The 24895-nt window shown below is 43.4% G+C and overlaps 1 protein-coding gene across 1 annotated transcript in view; it reads left to right on the forward strand.

The window, feature by feature from the left end:
- Positions 1–24895, forward strand: part of ACVR1C (activin A receptor type 1C) — a 76969-nt gene that overhangs the window by 41707 nt on the left and 10367 nt on the right. The window contains exons 2-7 of the mRNA XM_088462002.1: positions 5210–5449; positions 11628–11858; positions 14909–15076; positions 16987–17143; positions 20384–20508; positions 22389–22519. Coding sequence (XP_088318128.1) covers positions 5210–5449; positions 11628–11858; positions 14909–15076; positions 16987–17143; positions 20384–20508; positions 22389–22519 — 1052 coding nt within the window. The remainder of the gene's footprint in view (positions 1–5209; positions 5450–11627; positions 11859–14908; positions 15077–16986; positions 17144–20383; positions 20509–22388; positions 22520–24895) is intronic.

The raw sequence follows: 24895 nt of genomic DNA on the forward strand, positions 1-24895 counted from the left end.
TTGAAATGAAACAAACAAGATGTGATTTAACTGCAGACTTTCAGATTTAATTTGAGGGTAATTACATCCAAATCAGGTGAACGGTGTAGGAATTACAACGGTTTCTATATGTGCCTCCCACTTTTTAAAGGGCCAAAAGTAATGGGACAAACTAAACAATCCTAAATCTAACTTTCACTTTTTAATACTTTGTTGCAAATCCTTTGCAGGCAATTACAGCCTGAAGTCTGGAACGCATAGACATCACCAGACGCTGGGTATCATCCCTCTTGATGCTCTGCCAGGCCTCTACTGCAAATGTCTTCAGTTCCTGCTTGTTCTTGGGGCATTTTCCCTTCAGTTTTGTCTTCATCAAGTGAAATGCCTGCTCAATCGGATTCAGGTCAGGGGATTGACTTGGCCATTGCATAACATTCCACTTTTTAGCCTTACAAAACTCTTTGGTTGCTTTTGCAGTATGCTTCGGGTCATTGTCCATCTGCACTGTGAAGCGCTGTCCAATGAGTTCTGAAGCATTTGACTGAATATGAGCATATAATATTGCCCGAAACACTTCAGAATTCATTCTGCTGCTTTTGTCAGCAGTCACATCATCAATAAATACAAGGGAACCAGTTCCATTGGCAGCCATACATGCCCACGCCATGACACTACCACCACCATGCTTCACTGATGAGGTGGTATGTTTTGGATCATGAGCAGTTCCTTTCCTTCTCTTCTCTTCCCATCACTCTGGTACAAGTTGATCTTTGTCTCATCTGTCAATAGGATGTTGTTCCAGAACTGTAATGGCTTTTTTAGATGTTGTTTGGCAAACTCTAATCTGGTCTTCCTGTTTTTGTGGCTCACCAATGGTTTGCATCTTGTGGTGAACACTGTATATTCACTCTTGTGAAGTCTTCTCTTGATTGTTGACTTTGACACATATACATCTACCTCCTGGAGAGTGTTCTTGATTTGGCCAACTGTTGTGAAGGGGTTTTTCTTCACCAGGGAAATAATTATTTTGTCATCCACCACAGTTGTTTTCCGTAGTCTTCCGGGTCTTTTGGTGTTGCTGAGCTCTCTCCGGTGCGTTCTTTCTTTTTAAGAATGTTCCAAACAGTTGATTTGGCCACACCTAATGTTTTTGCAATCTCTTTGATGGGTTTGTGTTGATTTTTCAGCCTAATGATGGCTTGCTTCACTGATAGTGACAGCTCTTTGGATCTTATATTGAGTTGACATCAACTGATTCCAAATGCAAATGTCGCACCTAGAATCAACTCCAGACCTTTTACCTGCTTAATTGATAATGAAATAACGAGGGAATAGCCCACACCTGTCCATGAAATAGCTTTTGAGTTGATAGTCCCATTACTTTTGGCCCCTTAAAAAGTGGGAGGCACATATTGAAACTGTTGTAATTCCTACACCATTCACCCGATTTGGATGTACTTACCCTCAAATTAAATCTGAAAGTCTGCAGTTAAAGCACATCTTGTTTGTTTCATTTCAAAACCATTGTGGTGGTGAATAGAGGCCAAAATCTGAAAATTCTGTCAATGTCCCAATATTTATGGACCTGACTGTATATACAGTATGTAGTTACTGGTGCTTCTACCACATATTATTACAAGGGGCCGGCTACTTATGTAATTAATTATTGTCTGCTTTTTATTTGCTATTATAATTTCAAATGCGTCAATTATTATAGAACATAGTGGTGGTAACAGTACCATTGACTCTTATTTGTCCTAGTTTCATACACTCTTAATTTTGTTTTTAAATAGAAGATAGGTGTGAACAAGCCCTTAGGGTTGTTTTTTTTATTTGACATTGTGCAATGTTTTGTGTTACTAAAGGTGCATACACACGTAACGATTTTTTGAACGATTTAACTATAACGACATCATTATCATTCAATTGTTGAAAAAATCGTTCAGTTTCTGAGTTATAATGATGAACGATTATCGTTCATGCGCGTTCCCGTTTGTAGTTTGTAGTTCATTCTGACTGACCAACTGAACGATTTTCATTAAGGGAAGTTACAAAAATCGTTTGTAATTCAAAAAATCGTTCATTACACTTTAAAAAATCTGACAGATAATCTGACAGAAAATCGTTCAGAAAATTGTTGGTAACAAAATCGTGTGTGTATGCAGCTCTAGCGTTAATAATTCCTTAATAATCCATTTTCATAATATAAAATATCAAAAGTGTAAAAGGGATTTATTTATGTAGAAAAATACTTTTCATAGCCACTAAGACATACACTATCTTTATGTATGAGCTTAACGAGAACAGCTGCAGAATTTGACTAAACCTGTTACTATCACTAGACTATTGAACCATAAGCACTAACCTTTCATGTCCTGTAGAGGGTGCTCTTGTTATAGGATGAGAGCATAGGATATTGCTACATTCTTTATATTATGTTTCAGGATGTTATGTTGTGTTATGGTTCATGTTACTGAATAAATTACAATACACAACTGTTGTTAATATATGTGTAAACACTGCACAGCATAAATATTATCTGTATAAACAGTGAGTACTGATGGTGTTGTTTATAATCAGTGAGTTAAGTCATTATGAAACCTTGTTTATTATACAGAATAATTTACCTCCTACAGTAAATTATTTCTGGATTTTAGAAATCGCCTCGAAGTTTTGTGATCTATATAAAAGCACTCGAGTACCATTATATGATCACATAATTCCTTGGTGATTTCTTAAGTGCATATAATTTACAATAAACATTGTAGGCTGGGTACTTAATTTGAATCTACTTGGTTTACTGCATTTTCTCCAAGAATTTTTCGACACAGGAAAGACATACTGAGGGGTGTTTTGTTAAAACATAGAAAGCATCACTGTTTTCGATATTAACAAAATACTTTATAGGATCAAAACGTTGATCTTTTAATAAAGTACACTTGGTTTATTCATCAGCTGTTAATTTCTAACAGTGCTGCTTATTTATACAATCACCAATGTAATAACTGCACTTAATATATAATGTGATGTATTAGTTATGTAATAAACCATCCTTACTAAAATATTACCCTCATCACCAACAGCAGGTTTGAACTAAGGGCCCGATTCAGACCCTCTCGCAAGATGTGTTCGCTCGCCCGATGCATATGCAAATCTGGCAAAGGTAGGCGATCGCACGGAAAGGCATTAGCACGCCCAATATGTCTTAGCGTGCGATCACTCTGTGTATGCAGACGCCCACTTTCCTACGTCATGTCCAGGAAGTGTATGCAACCATTGGTACCATCGTAAGCAATCGCAGCAGTTGTGGCAGACCATACCCTACCGCAAGCACTGCGAGTGCTTCAGTGTAAAATTCAGCCAGGTGATGTGTACAATGACGCCGCGTCTTAATTATGCATGCCTCGAAACGGCCTTGAGACTCTCAGACACACCTGTGTTCGCACCACCACTCCCCTGTTTTCATGGACCATCCCGTCACCACCCACAAACGGCTTCTCCTGTCCTTCTAGCTAGCGAGCTGTCTGCGCAGCGAGCGAACGCTTCCCGATCACATGGACCAGTTCGTACACTCGCACTGCGATGCATACGCAGATTGAAAAAAACAGCTGGCTGTGTGCGAATCGGGCCCTGAGGTTTAAACTGGTATAATAGAGGGTATATTTATTATGTATCGGGTCCTAGACTCGATAATTATAATTTCTTCTTGCAGCTATTTACACCAATAAAAAACTATAGATCACTGGGATGTATGAAGAAACACCCACAGGGAAACGGGCTCCAAAAGGATCCCATCCATTCAGTGTTTTAGAAGAGAAGAATGTGATCACTTCTCCTTCGGAAGCCTGGCACACTACTGCGCATGCAAGCTGGAGTGGACCCAGTAACTCTTGTGATCTGTATTCCTTAGGCTACAGAGACTAACACCATCTAGAGGTCGCGTTAGCTACCATGACCAAGCTCTGGGTTGCGATGAATTGGTAAATTCAGCCAGAGCCGTAACTAGACTTTTTGGTGCCCTGTGCCAGAAAGAGCATTGGCGGCCCCCTCTATTTTCAAAGGGACATAATGCACCCAAAAAAGGGGAATGGTCTCATGGGGAAGGGCCAGGGAAGAGATAGGGGAGGCCAGGGGATGCTGGGGATTAAATTAGAGGAAGCTACAAGTGAGAATGATAATAAACAGAAATTTGACAGGCGAAAACAGCGCCCCCTGTCCTGTGGTGCCCTGTGCGATGGCACCGGCCACACTACGCTATCTACGGCCCTGAATTCAGCAAAAAAAACAGCTGCCGCGTAAAAACCTATGGGGCTGCTTTTGGGGATCACAACAGTTATCTTTGATATCTGGTCTGCTGCGTTCCCCTGTGCATAAATGCTGGGAATACTTCATATTTGTGGGTAGCCTCAAAAATGTGTGTTTTCAGGGGATTTCCTGCTAATATTTATTGATAAATAGGCCCTTAAGTGCTTTTGCTCCCATTCTGTGCCTAGCTCTCTATATGCCTATTTTCTCTCTAGTTTGCACTTTCTCTGTCTGACTTTCTTTTCTTTTTCTGAGTCTATGGGCCAAATGTAATAGGGTGAGATCTTAGAAAATGTGAGATATTAGCAGTAAACTCTCACACTAATCTTGGTCTGAGAACATGCATCTAATGTTTTTAGACTCAATAAACTTTCACGATTTAAACTCTCATCCAGATGTTTTCCCATTTTGAAGATAAAACTCAACCAATGTATTAGTGTGAGAGTTTACTGCTAAACATTTTCTAAACTCTCATCCTATTACTGTACATTTGGCCCTCTCTCTATATTTCTGTCTCTTTTCCCTGTATCTTTCTCTCTCTCACTCTCATATATATGTACACCATAGGTAAGGCAATAGCTGTGTATTTTATGAGAGGGGAATTGTGGTTATTCCTTTTGGCACGGGCCTCCTCACCATCTTTTAGGGTACCTTTAGCTTATCCATTATGGGATCTTGGGCCTATTCTCTAAATTAGTGCACCAACAACTGCTGAGCTACCTCCATAAAGGTCGTTTTTATATCTACATACATTTCTTTCTTTGACTGTGGTTCACTTACAAACCTTTGAGTGTAAACTGCTGTACATGTTGCTACTTTGTGTATTTTTAGTTAGTTTTCATTAAATACATTTCTCCACAGCAATGCCCCTGATATATTTGCTAATTTAGTAATCATTTTGTGTATCTTCTTTTTTAAATTATAGCATCTCCAAGCGCATCCCATTTTGGTCACGTGGAACTGGCGGTAATGGTAACCATTCCAATATGTGTCCTATGTATAGCTATAATGCTCACAGTCTACACCTGCCAGCGACGGTACTGTGCATACATGAGAACAAGGCGGCAGTGTATTGAGGAGCCGCTCACTGACTGTAACTTGGACCCTGATGGCAAATGCTTGAAAGATCTTATCTATGACATGACCACATCGGGATCTGGGTCTGGTGAGTACAGTCCTGTGTCAGCACTAGATAGGCGCTATACCTACACTCGCACAATATGTATGTTCATCTTTTTCCTTCCTGTTATAAATTGCAGCAGACGGTATCTAATATATATTTCAGATCGGATGTAGCGGCCGCCGGTTGCAATCCGGACAGCAGAATGCCGGCTAGGGATTTATGATAGGCGTTGAAATACCAACGTCTATCATAATACCTGACACGGGTTTTAGGGTTAGGGCAGTTAGCGGGGTTAGCGTTAGGTTTTGGGGAGTGGTGGTTAGGGTTAGGCACCCCTAGGGGGGAGGGTTAGGGTTAGGCACCCCTAGGGAGAGGTTAGGGTTAGGCACACCCCCCGGGACGGTTAGGTTTAGGGAGCGGTAAGGTGTAAGGGGGGGTTAGGGTTAGGCTCCCCCGGGGGGGAGGTTGGGGTTAGGCACTAGGGGGGAAGTTAAGGTTATCCTGTCGGGCAGCCGATGTCGGGATTTGAAACAGCCGCAAGCATTTCATTCCCATTCCATTTCAGATGTGTATGTGTGGCATACTATATGAATCATTTGTTATTAAATTATATAAAGTTACTTACATTGTATAGTTAAGTTATACCTATGCGATGTAAATATAAAATAAATAAAATACCTTTGTCAGCAAGGAACTCACAATAAACAACATTAACAATCATATTTGTTCATCTGCAAAGTTTTGGTAGAATGCAATTGTCCAATGTCGCAGGATTGGAACAATATAAAAAGGCTCTATGTCTTCTCTATATCCATTGTAAGTTTCATAAATGACATTTTGAGATCCCTGCCATCTGTCCAGAATGCTATAAAGCAAAGGCTCTATATGATTCATTGTAAGTTTCATAAATGACATTTTGAGATCCCTGCCATCTGTCCGAACGCTATAAAGCAAAGGCTCTATATCCATTGTAAGTTTCATAAATGACATTTTGAGATCCCTGCCATCTTGTAAATAAGTCCTTACTGGGCCTCAACAGATTAGACAGATTTTACGGAACTCCTGAGTTAACAATTCTGGGGCTCAGTTAGACTTGGATGCATGTGTACTCGGATGAGTGTATAAACACACATGTACAGTATTCAGTTGGATACATCTCAGGATTCATATAGCTAACAAATGTTAGTAATTTCCCCTCCATAATTTCGGCATAGCTAGCCTACACATAGAGTAAAGATGTGGCTTGACAGTGTTAGTTGCACAAACCTATATGTACAAAACATGATAGCCTAATGAAGTGTCATATACTCAAGACTAGTGGTAACTTTTCTGACACCTCCTGCTTAAAACCCAAAAAGTCAGAAGGATCGTGAGGCCCTGCTTTCACGGTCTGTGGGCCTGATTCAGAGCCGGACGCTATTTGCGCTCGCTCGGTCAGAAAAAGGGTCCGGCTATTTAAATTGAGCGCTCTCTCTTTGCGGTCTGTTGACGCCTCTATGTCTGAGCGAGCAAACGAAACATGCGCTCGCTATTTTGTAAAGACGACCCTGGCCGCTCGCATCATACGTCATCTCTGCTATTTATTTGATTAATCGAGTACATCGAAAGGCGTCTGAACTGCTCGCAGTGTTTGTGGTAGGTTTATTCTACCGCAATCATGCGAACAGTTCAGGCTAAGAGACAACCAAGTGACGTGGTCGATGACGCTGCTTTGTTAATTATGCACACCCTTAAAACGCCCGTTTTGACCGTTTGGCACGCCTGCGTTTGGATCACCACTCCCCGTTTTCAAGCACCTTCCCCTGTTATCACCCACAAACGCCTCATCCTGTCACTCAAATTAGCAGGCACTCGCTATTTGGCGAGCGCTCGATTTCCGATCGCACTGACTGGTTGGCGCATGCGCATTACGACCCATACGCATGCGCAGTTGTACAAACATCGCTCGGAGCGAACGAGCGGCCGCTTACGAGCAGCTCTGAATCAGGCCCAGTATTCATACTGTAAATCAAGATCAAGCGAGCTTTTGTCCTTCTGCTCAAAGGGAGGTTTCTGTCCTCCCTGAGCTCGCCTTAGGACACCTGCGTTACGGTTTGACAGGTGTACGCCCCAGTCAAACTCCCCACCTTCACACACAAACACATTTTTAAGACAAAATCAAATGAAATACATTTAAAAGTAAATACAAACATCTGTTGTTTTCCACTTCAAAAATGTAATGACAACATTCTCTCCAGCCATTGTCCATATGGATATGTCAATAGGTAATGCTGGAGGGCTCAATACACAATCAACCAATGAAGAGTGTCTAGATAGTCATCATCATTATTGCACCAGCCCTCCAACTTTTCCAAGTAATACACCTCCAAACAGACATATCTGTGTATGTTTCCACGTAGTAGCGACTCTAGGCCCGGGCAAGCCGGGCCGTCGTCCAGAGCGCCATGGTATCTGGCGAGCACTGGAAACGCCCACCCTCCCTCCCGGCGCTATAGAGAATATATAGCTTCAGGGGAGGGAGCGGAGGAGGGATGGGACGGCAACACAGGAAAGCGCTGGGTGCAGCAAAGCCTAGCGCTGGCCCTGGTTCCACGTCACAATTATATGATTACAGTATTACGGTAATGTAACACATTACCCCGCTCATCCCTATATAACACTTTCCCCTCCCTCGCACCATAGTAACACATTTGCCATGCCCCTACCTCACCTGTGTAGTAACACATTCCCCTCCATCACTTTTCTAGTAACACATAACCATCCCTCACCTGTGTAGTAACACATTACCCTCCCATACCTGTGTAGTAACACATTCCCCTCTCTCATCTGTGTAGTAACACATTCCCCTCTCTCACCTCTATATTAACACATTTTCCTCACTCCCATCTGTAATAACACATTCCTTCCTTCACACCTGTACTAACACATTCCCTTCCCATACCTGTGCAGTAACACATTCCCTTCCCTCACTATTCAAATAGGGGAGCCACACCAACTGCCAGTGATGTTTGGCAGCAATTGGGGTGACAGTTGGTGTATGAATTCTGAACTGTGCTGCAGCCACGATGAGACAGTCAGGCAGGACATTTCACAGGGGGAGGAAACATTTTAGCTCTTTTAACACCCTTAGGAGTCGAATTCAAAAAATCCCTTCTTAGTCATGGAAGGAATATACTGCCCGATTTTCATGTTGTTAGGTCCAGAGGTTTGAGCTGGGCGTTGATGAGTCAGTCAGTCAGGACATTTGATTTTTCTATATATAGTTTAACAATTTATTTTCCTAATCAAAGTAATAAAATGGTCTAATCCGCCACCACCTGGTTACCTTCTAAACCCACTGAATTCCCATAGGGTCCGCTAGGTGCTGTACTTCTTGACGTTTAACATTTCTTTATCATGATATGTTACAAAAGAAAAAAATTAATATGACTTTTTTTCAGTTGTGAAATAGATTATGTTGTCTTTTTATTGGATTATGTATGTATGGCCTACAATCTGTAAACCGACCTTAAGTGAATCTGACTTTTTTTTCAGTTGTGAGAAAGACTAAGGGCCCGATTCAGACCCGCTCACTAGGATGCATTCACACGCAGTCTGTTGATGTTTGCCATGTGTGCAGGCGTACGCGTCATAGTGCGCGTGCACGAACCAGCCCATGTGATCGCCCCTTGTGCATAGATGCCTCGCTAGCTTGAGTGACAGGATGAGGCATTTGTGGGTGGTGACAGGGGTTGGTCGATGGAAACGGGGGAGTGGTGGTGCGAACGCAGGCGTGTCTGAGTATCTTAATGCTGTTTCAGAGGCGTGCATAATTAAGACGCAGCATCATAGTACACGTCACATGGCAGAATTTTACACTGAAGTGCTTGCGGTAGATTATGGTCTGCCACAAGTGCTGCGTACGCTTCCGTTGGTACTCGATGTTACCGATTGTTGCATACACATCCTGGAGATGACATGCATAAGTGGGTGTCTTAAGAAAGGCTAGTGGGCGTCTAAATACACACCGTGATCGCACGCCAAGACATAGTGGGTGTGCTACTGCCTTGCCGTGCGATCGCGGTATTTGTATACTTTGGCAGCTGAGGGCGAACGCATCTAGCGAACGGATCCAAATCGAGCCCTAAGTGCGGTATCCAATTAGCCCCGAACATTGGACCTCATTCAGACCCGGTCGCTAGCGCTGAGCACTCGCAGCCGGGTCGATGTTTTGGTCCTGCGCACGCACAGTGGCCGCACTGTGCGTGTGCAAGCCCCGAAGCGAGAGAGAAACTCTCTCTCTCTGGAGCTCACTACAAAAGGGCCGGCTGTCGATGTTGATCGACAGCTTGGTCCGTTTTGTAGGGCGGGGTGGGGGGTGGTTTCACAAACGGAGGCATTCCCAAGCAAACACCTGCCATTTTGTGGGCGGCCGCACTGACATCACCAGTGATGTCAGTGGGAAGCTTCCTGCTCGATCAGAGCAGGAAGCTCTCTGGGGCTTGCGGTTGCCGACACCCAACCTTAGGGTCTCGTCGCAAGCCCCGATGGTCGCGATGGTCTTGACCATCGTGACCATTAACCTGGTCGGTTGCTAAGCTGTGGGTGGTAACCCACAGCTTAGCTAGCGACCAGGAGGCTGCAATAAAAAAAAGAAGCGTCCGTCCTCATTCAGAGCGAGCGCTTGCTTCTTGCGAGTACCTGTGAATGAGGGCCATTGTTTGGGCACTAATGGCTCCCCCGGCGCTATCCAGTCAGCCCCAAAGTCCGTCTGACACCGGGATTTATCATGGCTTTTTTTCTGGGACATGACATTTCCCGAGAAAAAATCCACGAAAAGTGCATTTTTTTCACCCCTGAAATGGCGAAAACACATAGGTCCATGAACTTATCACGGATCCTATGTGTTTACGGGAGAAATATCCTATTATGTAGTCCGAAATAATAGGATAGGAGGAAAAAACATTGGTGAAAAATGGGAATAATCGTCGACAAATCCCCATTTTTCACTAATCACAGCTATGTTGTCTATTTATTGGATTATGTATGTACGGCCTACAATCTGTAAACCGACTTTAAGTACAGTAAGTGTGTAAAAGCTGTTTTAAACTTGTAATTAAAAAGTTATTATACCACACAGTGAATGGCCTTTGGCCTTGTTTGTCGGGTGCCTTAGTATAAGGGGTAAATTTACTAAAGTGGGAGTTTTTAGAAGTGAGTTTTAAAAGTGATGTTGCCCATAGCAACCAATCAGATTCTATCTATTATCTTCTAGGAGGTGCTAGTTAAATGTTAAGTAGAATTTGATTGGTTGCTATGGGCAACATCACTTCTAAAACTCACTTCTAAAAACTCTCACTTTAGTAAATTTACCCCTAAGGGTTTAGTTACAGGAGTCAAAATAATGTATATCACAGAGGAGAGGAGTTTGCACACTTGCTGTGGATCATACAAATACATACAAGTCTATGTACTAAAGCCTTGGAGAGAGAGAAAGTGGATGGAGATAAAGTACCAACCAATCAGCTCCTAGCTGTAAATTGACAGTTAGGAGCTGATTGGTTGCTACTTATCTCCCTCCAAGGCTTAGTGCATAGACCCCACAGTTACAATGTAGCAGTGGCTTGTTTTATGGTTATAGCTGGATAAGAGCTTTTTACACTAAAAGGTGCAGCATGACTAAGGGTTAAATGGAGACACTACTATTTTGTGAAACATAATTGATTGCTGTAGCTTAGCTGTGATAAACTCAGAATATTTTAATTATTTTCAGTTATCTGTGGCATGGGTCATATGCACTGTAATAAATTCTGCTCAATCTGTACATCCAGACAGCTGGAGAATTAGATAGAGAAAGGAAGTTTTTGCTGTATTCTTGTGCCATATATACTTATTAATACACTGGGTTTTTTAAAAAAAAGGAAGTTTTAGTCTTAGATTAAAAATTTCTATAAACATCATAATAAGTTAATGTAAAGAGCCTCGAAGTTACATGCATGTATAGAAACGTTTGTGAGTAAAATGCCATTGTGTCAGTGGAAGGTTTCATGCTAGCTTCTTTTGGACATTTAGGTGTATATTTACTAAAGTGCGGGTTTTTAGAAGTGGATGTTGTAGAAGGTGCTAGATAAATGATAAGTAGAAGCTGATTGGTTGCTATGGGCAACATCTCCACTTCTATAAACCCGCACTTTAATATATATACCCCTTACGCTCTAGGACATCTCCCTTCTCTTGGCAGGTTTACCTTTGCTTGTCCAGAGAACCATTGCAAGGACAGTTATCATTCAGGAAGTAGTCGGCAAAGGGCGTTTTGGAGAAGTTTGGAGAGGGAAGTGGTGCGGAGAAGATGTCGCTGTAAAAATCTTCTCCTCTCGAGACGAGAGGTCATGGTTCCGCGAAGCAGAAATTTATCAGACTGTAATGCTGAGACATGAAAATATCCTTGGCTTTATCGCTGCTGACAATAAAGGTACAGTGAGTGGACCATATCTCATAACACAAGATAGCGACAAGAGGCGTGTTTGTATTAGGAAAACGGTAATGGGGAAAATTACCATACCCCAAGTAGATTGAAATATTATAAACATTAGTAAATAATAACATGGTTCTTGTTATCAATCTACTTGGTGTAGCACAGGGGTGGCCAGACTTTTGGACTCGGTGATCTACTTTTAAAACTTAAAACCTTTTGCGATCTAACGAGCCAAAAATGGGGGCGTGGTATGCAAAAAAAAATAGGACATGACCTCATAGCAAGGAATGTGGGGGCCTGTCCTGGCAAAATCACACATAGTATCCCCAATTCAAATTACTCCACACAACAGCACAATTTTATTCACATTACACCACATAATAGTGTTCCTTATTCACATTACGACAGACAATAGTGCCCCTTATACACAATGCCCACAGTAGTGCCCCTTATGCAATGCCCACTGTAGTAGTGCCCCTTATTCAATGCCCCCAGTAGTAGTGCCCCTTAAGCAATGCCCCTGTAGTTGTGAACATTATGCAATGCCCCCTGTATTAGAGCCCCTTATGCAGTGCCCCAGTAGTGCCCTTTATGCAGTACCCCAGTTGTGCGCTTATGCAGTGCCCCTTGTACAGTGCCGCCATTAGTGCCCTTTATGCAGTGCATTCCGTTGAGCCCTTTATGCAGTGCCCCCGTTGTGCCCGTTATGCAGTGCCCCCAGTAGTGCCCTTTATGCAGTGCCCCCAGTAATGCCCCTTATGCTGTTCCCCCACTAATGCCCTTATTAGTGCCCCTTATGCTGTGCCCCCAGTACTGGTGCCCCCTCCCCTGTGCAGTAATGCCATTACTTACCTGGCCAGCGCTCCCGTGTAGTCATCCTCTGCCTGCCGCTGGCTGAATCTAATTAGATCCAGCAGGTGTGCAGGCTCTTCACATCGCGCTAGACGTGGGTGACGTCATGATGTCACCCACTCTCCCGCGCACTGCATCACTGGGAACGCTATATATAGAACAAAAAAACAAACATTGAATGAATAAAATATATAGACATCACGGGTGTGGTATAACAGATAGACAGTAACTAGCTAAACAGTGCCTAGGTAGACACCAGATGTTAGACATTCAATAGTTAGACAGGGAAAAAAGTTAGACACAAACAAAAGTCAGACACATTAAAGTTAGACATGTAAAAAGTTCGACAGGTACAAAAGGTCGACATGAAAATGGTAGACACAAAAATGGTCGACAATTATTTTATTTTGTTTTTTAGCCCTAATCTTCAGCCTAACCCTAACCCTCCCTTTGGTGCCTAACCCTAACCATCTGGGTAAGTGCCTAACCCTAACCATGGGGGTAAATGCCTAACCCTAACCCTCCAGTAAGTGCCTAACTCTAACCATAATCCTAAATTTTTTTTAAATGTGTCGACCATTTTTGTGTCGATCTTTTTCATGTCGAACTTTTGACCCTGTCGATCTTTTGTAACTGTCGAACTTTTACTGTCTAACTTTAGTGTGTCTGACTTTTGTCTGTGTCGAACTTTTATCCTTGTCTAACTATTAACTGTGTAACATATGGTGTCTATCTAGACATTGTCTAACTAATTACTGTCTGTATATAGTCCGGAACCCAGACATCACACAAGACATCAGGAAGCTCAGATACCCGTTTCTTCCTACAGAGGGAATGACTGGACGGCATGCCCAGGGTGGCACCTGATTGGGCATAGTGCACTGGAAGCCCTTATATACTCATGTTCTTTGTATCTTACGGCTTCATATAGTAAGAGTGTGTGCTCTCCGGAGCCCATACTGTTAGTACAGAAGATGTACATACTCTCAGGCAATGCTGGGTGTGGGGACTTCATTTCACATCAGTAACAATTTATAAAATATCTCCCTTTTCCTTTAAAAACCCCAAAATGTGACACTCTTTTATTCTCACATTGTGGCTGCATAGCTGATAGGAGGAGGAGGAGGAGGCAGAACGCAAGAGTGATACATAGCATATAGGAGATGATGGGAGCATGGGGTAGCATGTAAGAGATATGATTTTAGAAACAAATATACAGAAGGATAGAAGAGATGTGAGGAAACACACAAGACAAATAGAGCCAACATTGGGGAAGCAAGATTTGAGTGCAGGCATATGAAGCAGACATGTGCAGAGACACAAGATACATGAGCAGCAGACATGGCGACCCACATCCCTATGACTGCGTGGAATCAGTATGAATCACCGCCGACTACAGCCCTGCGGTTCAAATCCCGACGCCAACAGCCCGATGGTTCAAAATCCCAACAGCGCAGATAAGTATACTATCCCTACCCCTCTCTCCCCCCTAACCCTCCCTTAGGGGTGCCTAACCCTAACCTCCCCCATTAGTGCCTAAACCTAACCCCCCCTTCCCGCACCCTAAACCTAATCCTCCTGGGGGGGTGCCTAGCCCTAACCTCCCCCCCTAGTGCCTAACCCTATCCCCCCCTTCCCCTAGCCTAACCCTAAATCCCTCTGGGGGTCCCTAAACCTAACCCTCCATCCCTGGCTATGTGTATACCCCTGGCTGGCGTCCTCTCTGCGTTCCGGCGTCGGGATTAACATAGGCGTCGGTATTTCGACACCTATGTTAAATCCCTTGCCAGGATTGCCATGTGGCCGCCGGTCTCAAAACTACATCCCGTCTGGGCAACTAGTATCTAGTAGGTGTGCGCAACTAGTATCTATTATTTATATTTTTTAATATAGTATTTTTGTATTATAATGTAAGATATATGAAGAAAAATGTGCTTCCTGAATGTAGCGAGACGGCTGTTATGTTTCTGTACTGTACCAGAAGGCCTCACTACACACATTCGCCTAGGGCAGCATAAAGTACAAATACAGCCCTGGGCACATGTCTTGTTCTGTCTCTGGTTATACTCCTGAGAAGTCCTCTTCAGTATTAATCATGTTGAGAAAAGTTACAACTGCATTTTATTTTCAAATAATTCTGGTTGATGCATGTTCACCAATAATGTGCTTAAAATACCTCCATTACCTTCTTCTAGATAATGGCACTTGGACCCAGCTCTGGCTTGTATCTGAATACCATGAACAGGGCTCCTTGTACGATTACCTGAACCGCAACACAGTAACTATTGGGGGAATGATGAAATTAGCGTTATCCGTTGTCAGCGGGCTGGCACATCTTCACATGGAAATAGTTGGCACTCGAGGTATGTTGTCATTACATCAACACAAAATCTAAATTGAAGCTAATGAAAAATATGTTCTTTAGCAATTTAGAGAGACAAGTCACAAAACAACTACTAGACCCTTCAGCATCATAGACCAGATCAATTTCCAAACTGGCTAAAAGTCCCAATAACCAGCCTATTGGAAATATTCAGATGGCAGAAATTGTGGTTCCGTTCTGACCACCCTCATCCCCAAACTCTGAATAATTGGATCTGTCCTATATGATAACATACATGTGTGGCCAAAGTAGACCTACAGTCATCAGCTTGGCACTTTGAGCTCCTTAACAGTGGGAAAGGCGGCAGAAGTAACACATGAAAAAGGATATGTTTATGGAACATGTGTCTGTTCATATTAATATACTAACTGAGATACACAGCATTACCTGGGTTGAAGACTGGACCCTGAAGTACACCTGCAGCCTTTATTTGTTTACATTTTCCTCTTCTATAACCCCATTCCATTGTGCCTGAAAAGGACCCCACTGTTTGCTAACATGCATGCAAATAGTGGCGTAACTACTGTGGGTACAAGAGGTGTAGCTGCTATCATGCCCAAGCTACCTCTGTGGCCCACCGCTCCCCCTGCACACAGTCATGCACACAAGGTGGACCGGTCCAGTCAAGGCCACTGAGGGGGGCCAGCAGCGTTGATTTGGTGCCAGCCCACCAGCTGATTACAGCTGGCGCACCAGCAGGCAGACGTGGAGAGACATTGCCACCAATCGCGAGGCAATTAGAGCTCGCAGACCGGCAGCCAATCATCAGTGGCGTCTCCTGATTGGCTGTTGGTCCGCGAGCTCCGATTGGCTCGCGACCGGTGCCAGACTCAAATTGCGCTGATGCTGTCTATCCATATCTGACGCTGCCTGCCGGTGCGCTAGCTGTAATTAGCTGGCAGACTGGCCCCAAATCCACACCTGCTGGCTGCTGATGGCACACAGGGGAAGGCAAGAGGCTGCTGGAGGGAGATGGGGAGTTGAGTTTCTGGGGGGGGGGCATAATGTGTAAGGAGCATTACTGTGCGACATAATGTTATAAGGGGCATTACTGTGTGGCATAATGTGTAAGGGACACTACTATTGTGTGGAATAATGTATTATATGGGGCACGACTATTATGTAGCATAATCTGTAAAGGGCATTACTATGTGGTATAATGTGTAAGGGGCATTACTGTGTATTGTAAGGGGTATTATTGTGTGACATAATGTATAAGGGGCACTACTGCTGTGTGGCATAATGTGTATAAGGGATAATACTGTGTGGCATAACCTGAATGGGCTCTGTGTGGCATAACAGGAATGGGCTCTGTGTGGCATAACAGGAATGGGCTCGGTGTGGAGGCAAATTTATGTTTTTTTTTTAATTACCTCTGTTGGGGGGGGGGGGGGCCCTTTTAAGATCTTGCTATGTGGCCCCCACAGATCTAGTTATGCCCTTGCATGCAAACACAGGGGCTATCTAATATATATAGTCACTTTAAAAAGGACTAACTCTGGATTTAATAGGAACAGCATGAGTCATACATTTTCACATTTGCCCAAACTGTGAGTTTATTAGAATACTTTTGTAGCTTTCACATAGGTTTTTCTCAGACAGTCAAATTCCACCTGAACCCAGCCCTGGAACTTGTGTAATTTAAAAGTATCCCCATTTTAAAGGATTGTGTGACAGTGTGTGGCCCTGACAAAGTTCAAACCTAGGCAATAACCTAATCCTGGTCAAACTACACCACACCACCATGCCAAATTTGGTGGAGCTAGGTCCAAAACTCTGGCCATGCATTAAGGACAGACAGACACGCTTTCTCGCTTATTAGATAGATTTAAATGGAAAGTATGATGTTGAATGCTGTGATTCTAATTCACTTTCATTGTTCATCCACAGGTAAGCCAGCTATAGCACACAGAGATCTGAAATCCAAAAATATTCTAGTGAAGAAAAATGAGACATGCGCCATTGCTGACTTGGGTCTAGCAGTGAAACACGATTCAATAACAAACACTATAGACATACCGCAGAATCCAAGAGTGGGAACCAAACGGTAAGAAGACATATATGTACTTTTTGTGTCCTTTAATGAGTGCACATCTCCACACAGTAGGAGCAGCCATTTTAGGTCTCGATTACGGCGATCTGTAGATGGAGGACTATTAGCAGTACGTAGAATCTCCCTGAATTCATCTGGGGGACAAGCTTTTAGCTTTACAGCTCTAACTGAATGTAATTTGCTTCCCCCACACAGTTGGAGAGGCCTCCACTCTAGAATCTTTTAAAAACAGACTCAAGACTCCCCTATATACTCACACATTTCACTAATGTCCCTTCACTAATGTCTATCTTTTTTGTGAGACATTTATCTTGTATTTTAAATGCAAATGTAAAGCACCTTGAGCCCAGTTGGACGAAAAGTGCTATATAAATATTACTAATGTACAAGGGAATGAGGAAGTCAGTTTGCTGGGAACTAATGACATCACTGAGGCATAGCCAGGGTTGTGGTTTTCACTGTGCAGAATATGTATCTTTTACTTTCCTTTTTAACTGTAATGTAGTAGTACATAAATTAATTTCCCAAATTCTATCCTCAAGGTACTCCAACAGTCCAGGTTTTAAGGATATCCGTGCTTGACCACAGGTGACTTAGTTAATACTCAGTCAATTTGATCTAACCACCTGTGCTCAAACAAGGATATCTCTACAACCTGAACTGTTGGGGTATCTTGAGGACAGTGTTTGGGAACCTCTGGGCCATGAGGTCGTCTTCCTCATGTTGAATCTTGAATAAAATTAATATAAAAATAATTGTTATACACACCCCAAAAAATGTCTTGCTCGGACTGGCACTAGCAGTGGTAAAATCTGGGGGACAAACAGTATGGGATCTCCCTGAAAACATGAAGGCTGAATTCCATAGCGGAAATGGTCCTGAAGTCAAAATGCAGACATCCCCTATATCAGAGGTTCCCAAACTACGCCATTACAGCCTGAGTTTTAAGGATATCCATGCATGAGCACAGGTGACTTAATTAGTTCCTGACAATTTGATTTAAACATCTATGGGTAAATTTAATAAGAATCGAGTTTCAGAGAATTTGCAATCTCTGGAGAGTTTGGGAATTTTTTTCCACTCGCAAATTTACTAATGAGAGTTAGCAAACTCTCTTCAATTCACTCGAGAACCTTTTCACTAGTGAAAATAGGAATTTACTAAGCAGAGAGTTTCTAAACTCTCATAAGAAGGGACAACTCTCCTGTAAAAACTCAGGAAAAAAAATTCACCTGCCTGTGATCTGCGAGTTTGGCAGAAACATACACAGATCACTGTGATCCATGTGTGTTCTGGCTGTAAATAGAAAAAAAGGGTTCATTTTTATAAAAAAAATGACGTGAGGTCCCCCCCGCAAAACCTTAAATAGCCCCGGATTTGCCAGCCAGTCCTGGTTTCTAAAGTTACGGGGAACAAAATGAGTAGGGTTCCGCCGTAATTTAGAAACCAACACCAGGCTGCAGGGCCAGTCCTGGTTTTAATTATAGTGGGGAAAAATTGTGTAGGGGTCCCCCTATAATTAAAACCAGCACTGGACCCAAAACGGCCGGGCTGTTATGTCACAGCCCGGAGACCCTATTACCGGGGCTCTGTGGCCAAAGCATTATCAGCCCAAGCCGCTCAGGCCAAGCCAGGGATCTGTGAAGGTGGGGACCCCCCGAACCCCAGGTTTGGTCTGAAGCCCGGGGCTCTTCCCCACACTCCTGGGCTGTGGGTATGGGGGTAATAAAGTGATAAATATAAGTAAACTATTGTATTTTACAGTGGCACTACAGGTGCCAGCATGCCTGCCCTTTGGCACTTCCTGCTTCCAGATGTTTCTGTCCCCTTCTCCAATGTAAAATCCACGACAGGAACTGAATAAAATAGTCTATACTCACCTAGATACTGGCTCTGCTCTCCGTAGCATCCAGGGTCTTGTTAAAATAGTAAAACGACTTACCCGAACTAGGACGGAAATGTGTAAGTGTATGCTGTTGCATATACTTAAACGTCGCAAAATGACAGATAACCAAAGTCAGCTATAATTTCTCATGGGGCACGAGCCAATCAGCGGCTGCTTTACATGTAGCGGCCGCTCATTGGCTGGGACCCACGTGGAACCAGCCAATGAGCGGCCGCTACATGTAAAGCAGGTGCTAATTGGCTCGCGCCCCGTGAGAAATTACAGCTGACATCGGTCATCTGTCATTTCGCGACATGCAACAGCTTATACTTACACATGTCCGCCCTGATTCGAGTAAGTCATTTTATTGTTTTAACAAGACCCTGGATGCTACGGAGAGCAGCGCCAGGATCTAGGTGAGTATAGACTCTTTTTTACATGGATTCTACATTGGAGAAGAGGACAGAAACATCTGGAAGCAGGTAAGTATGTGTGAGTGGGTAGGTGTATGGAATAAAGTTTTACTAGGCAAGGTGTGTGTGTGGTGTCTTTATTTAACTATTTATTTCACAGTGGGGGTACGAGTGCTGGCCGCCTGCTGGCACTTGTAGTTCGACAAGTGCCAAAGGGCAGATAGTTTACTTATATTTATCACTTTATTACCCCCGTACCCACAGCCCATAGGTGCGGGGAAGAGCCCCGGGCTTCAGACCAAGCCTGGTGTTCGGGGGGGGGGGGGGGGGACTCCTTCTTGGAGTGGTCCCCACCTCCCCTGAGATCCCCGGCTTGGCCTGAGCGGCTTGGACTGATAATGCATTGGCCACGGAGCCCCGGTAATAGGGACTCTGGGCTGTGGCATTACACATGTCTCCCTCTCCTCATTGATACACAGGCCAGCTAGCAGATCACTCACACACCGGGTATGATGATTATGTCTCCCTCTCCTCAGCAATACACAGGGCATCTACCAGAGTACTCACAATGGATTCTAATTCAGCTATAGAGCAGGCTTGCGTGACCGGGGCTTCTGCAACTGTTCGACTTCAAATCCCACCTTACCCTGCCAACCAAGCTGGGTCTTGTAGTGTTACAACAGCCCCACAGCTGCATGTTACAATCTCATTATAAAGAACAACAACGTTTCCTAAATTGTAATTCCTAAATATAATATAATATAATGTTTTTTGTTGCTAGGGTAGAAGAGAAATAGCCACAACACTAGCAAACCTAACCTCTTGACTGGTTAAAGGCATGACTGGCCTTTTGAATTAACAATGTTCCTAAAACACTAAGCAGATTTGTTCTTTCCCCTGATCTCTGTAAATATGTTGTTTTTCTTTCATCACTAGCTACATGGCTCCGGAATTACTGGATGATTCTATAAAAATAAATCACTTTGAGTCATTCAAATGCGCAGACATCTACTCACTGGGTTTAGTATACTGGGAAATTGCACGGAGATGTTCTGTGGGCGGTAAGTATCTTCATCTCCTATATTTTATTAATTCACTTTTATTATATTTACTATCTTGTTCCTGTTATTTATTTGTCATTCATAAAAGCTATTGAGATATTTGCCATTTTATTCTGAACAACATAAAAAAGCCTTTGTCTCGTAACCTAATAAGAACACAGAATTATAGCATATTATAAGTGAACATAAGACATGCAGATGTTCCTGCCATCTCACATACATAAACGAGCAGGGGTGAGGGGAGGGGGCAGCATAAATAGGTCCTTAATTAAAGAGACCCTAATAATGCGTTCTGTATTATCTGCTTTCTTAAGAAGTCAAGAGGCTCCCACTAAATATTATAGTGTTAATCCTAATTCTAATATCACCATAATAACATTAACTCAGGACCTATATCTGTATTTATCTAACCTGTAAAATTCCACCTTTCACATGTATTTATTGCATGGCATCACTGCACTTTGGTAGCCGTTTTAGTGTCTTCCCTCCCTGTGCCTACCTTCCTCTAAGCTGAGCTAAAGTTAAGTATTTTTGTGTAGGGTAGAAGGCAGTGCGCTATTGCTCAGTGCAAGGCACACCCCAAAAATGAACCATTTTCACTCCTTTCTCTGTTTTTCAATAATATTTCTAGGAAAATCTCAGTATTGCACTGTTCACTTAACTAGGCGCCAGGAAAGGAAGTTTTACACTGTGCGCCTGACGCTTTGCAGTTCGGAAACGAGGTCTATCGCAGCACAAGATCTGCGTCTCTCATCCCCGCGCATTACTTGCTCCCATTTACGGTTACAGGACTTTCTTCGGGCTGCACCCACTCTATGGAATGCCTTACCACGCACAATAAGACTTACCCCTAGTCTTCAATCCTTCAAGCGTTCCCTGAAAACTCACCTCTTCAGACAAGCTTATCAGATTCCAGCACTGACCACATAACCTTCATAGCTTCCATGTCTTATTATATCCCCTCTCACAGTCCACACATAACCTCACACATTGTCTTTCCTTCACATACTCCTGACATTTGGCCGATATTCCTGTGTGATTGGATCATGCAGCCCACCAAGAAACTCTGCATTCTGGCTGGACCAAATTGTAATATATAGCACCTATCCTTGTGTATCAATGCCTATTTCCCTATAGATTGTAAGCTTGCAAGTAGGGAATATGCTGCGCTATATAAGAAACTGTTAATAAATAAATAAATATCATATTTTGGCTTGTCATATCTTGCAGCTCAATCAGTTTCATTTCTCGTTATGCTGCATTCTAATCACACCATGGCTTCACCAATACTAAATAACCCAATAATAACTTATTCTAGGATATAACAAATAGATAAACTGTGGTTTCAAAACGAATTATCCGCTTATATATTGGTGCAAATGCCAACACTGAGGAGCCTATGTATTAATAATCGTGGCACCATCGCAATTATTAACACTCTCTATCGCGGCGGATATTTGAATTTTGAATGAAATTATCGACACTATGTACTAAACAGAACACACAGGGTCCCCTGAGTTAATAAAGGAGGAGCCTTTCACATTTTTGAAAGAATCTGACACTGCGCATGCAACAGTATCAGTTTCCGGAGCCATCTGGAGGCTGCAGGAGTGGGATCGGAAGATCTCTCTCATGTGAGTAAAGCCTCCATAGGCTTAAAGCGGTTTATACCATCTGAATATGGTGTAAACTAACAGGTCAGATGGTACATAGGGGTCAGATTGTAGTCCCAATTCATAATAAGTGGAGACTGGGATCGGCAGTACTAATAAACATTCTGCAGGTGATTTATGAAAAACGCTATATATATATATATATATATATATTCATTAATTTATTTCTTTATTTGATTATACCACTCTTTGTTTATTCTGTGTCAGGTGTTGTAGATGAATACCAGTTGCCTTACTATGACATTGTGCCTTCTGATCCTTCATTGGAAGATATGAGAAAGGCCGTTTGTGAGCAGAAGCTTCGACCCAACATACCAAACCAGTGGCAAAGTTTTGAGGTATTTGATGTACATGCCATTTGATCTAAACTGCATGTAAAGCCACTATTTAACATTAATATATTAAATGTCGATTGTACAACCGATGTTGCGTCGATGTTGGACTGTTTTCAATCTCCATCACAAATGCACAGACCATAGAGCCTGAAAATGGGCATCTCACCGCTCAAGCTCATCTCAAGGTCATGCAGGTCAAAGTGTGCAAACAAGGGTCCTCACACATCCGGTTCTGATACAGATGAACAAGGGCAGGGCCGAAACTAGGATATCTGTCACCCGGTGCAAGGCAGCAATTTTGCGCACCCTCCCTTACTGTACCTGGAGTTTGTTCTTGCTCCTCCATAAAGGCAGTGCACTACTCAGACTTCCCTGGTATAGTGACTTACATTATTCCACACACCATAATGCCCATTACACATTGTGCCACACACTGTAATGCCTATTACCAAAGTGCCACTTACATATTTGCCCGATACCATTTTATACCCCACAGTAAGGCTTCTACTTACTTTAAAATTACCTGCTCGTTGTCAGGGGTTACATGCTCCATGCCATAGGGTTACATGCTCGTTGCCATGGGGTTTCATGCTTGTTGCCAGGGGGTTTCATGCTTGTTGCCAGGGGGTTTATGCTCGTTGCCAGGGGTTACATGCTCATTGCCAGGGGGTTTATGCTCGTTGCCAGGGGGTTTATGCTCGTTGCCATGGTGTTTCATGCTCGTTGCCAGCGAGGGCTCAGGCTCATTGCTAGGGGGATTTATGCTCATTTACAGGGGATTTCACGGGAGAAGATGCAGCTTTCAGCATCTTCTCCCGGCAGCGCCAGCGTTCCCAGTGCCGGGAACGCTGTGTGCATTGCGCTGGCCTAACAGACACTAGAGGTCCAGTAGGACCTCTAGCATAGTCTCCTCCTAGGTGGCGGCCATTTTTGGATGGCTGTTTTCAGCAGAGTCCATGCGGACGGCTAGTCCGCATGCAATCTGCTGAAAACGCCGCCTAGGAGGAGACAGACACTAGAGGGCCAGTAAGGACTTGGTGAAGTGATAAAGTACCAACCAATCAGCTTCCAACTGTCATGTTCTAGGTTGTGCTAGAAAAATGACAGGCTGATTGATTGGTGCTTGATCTCTCTCTTCACTTTATCTCTCTCCAAGATATTCTCTTTCCCCAAGCATGAATAGATGACGCAGGTGAAGTAGGTGATGTAGAGCACAAGCAGCTACTTGCAGTCTCTGAATATCGTCGCTGGAACATTTTTACTTTCACATAATAAACTCTTATTATTATCATCCCACCAAGAGTGTGATGACGGGGAAAGTGGCGTGTTGAAGACTGGGAGCCTGCGGCATTACTTTTCTAGGACATCTCTGACGTACCCAATTGAGACTCCATATGTTTACGGCCAATTGTATGGCTTAATATTAATACATCCATCACTGTAGTGGACTGGTGATCCCTTCCACTAGGACTGTTCCCATCTCTAAAACACACAGTGCACCCAATTTGTCAGACTTCAGCTCTCACATAAATCAGATTGAGCTGCATCCTAAAGTCTTCTATGGGCTTATTTATTATGCACTTTTTGCAGACAATGCTATGTAAACAGTTTTTGGAGGTATTCAAGCTTAATTACAGTAAGTTACCCTACAATGTATTACGTATGTACTGCAATACATATCTCTATGGGCACTGCGGTCTGACCAAATTCATCACGTTCTGAAAAGCTTAACTCTTCGGGGCTTGCCTCCTGATAGCTAATGCAATCTTTTTATGGCATCAGCCATTGTAAGCTATATACAGCTGTGTCCACACACATCTTACTTCATTACACGTTAAACAGCTCTTCTAGTCACTTCATGCCGTGTCGTGACTCTGTAGCACTGAGCAGTGGCATAACATGGGGGGGCAGAGCAGGGCATGTGCCCTGGGCGCCGTCGGACCCGGCAGCGCTGAGGGCGCCTCTAGGGCACGTGTGGTCCGCGGCACTACACATTAAAACAAACACGGCGGCGGGGGCGGTGTGTTTATTTTAGCACTGCAGCCAATAAGAGTCAGCCAGACTCTTATTGACTGCTGCATCCAGAGCCAAAGCGTGGTTGGAACTCACTCATGAGCTCTGCCTTCCGGCTCCCGCACTGGGCGAAGGGAGAGACATCATGATGTCTCTCCCGCAGTTCCAAGCGGGACTGGATCAGCGGACATAGGCGGCAGGAGCGGGGATTCCGATAAGTAAAGTGGTGTGTGTCTGTGGGTGTCTTATGTGTAAAAGGCACTACTGCTGGGGGCACTACATAAGGGGCATTATATATTGGGCACTACGGGGGGCACTGTATAAGGGGCACTATATATTGGGCACTACTGGGGCCCCTGCATAATG

Source organism: Taudactylus pleione, unplaced genomic scaffold (genome assembly GCF_031769625.1).
Source record: "Taudactylus pleione unplaced genomic scaffold, aTauple2 ptg001137l, whole genome shotgun sequence".
In the NCBI taxonomy this organism is placed as follows: domain Eukaryota; kingdom Metazoa; phylum Chordata; class Amphibia; order Anura; family Myobatrachidae; genus Taudactylus; species Taudactylus pleione.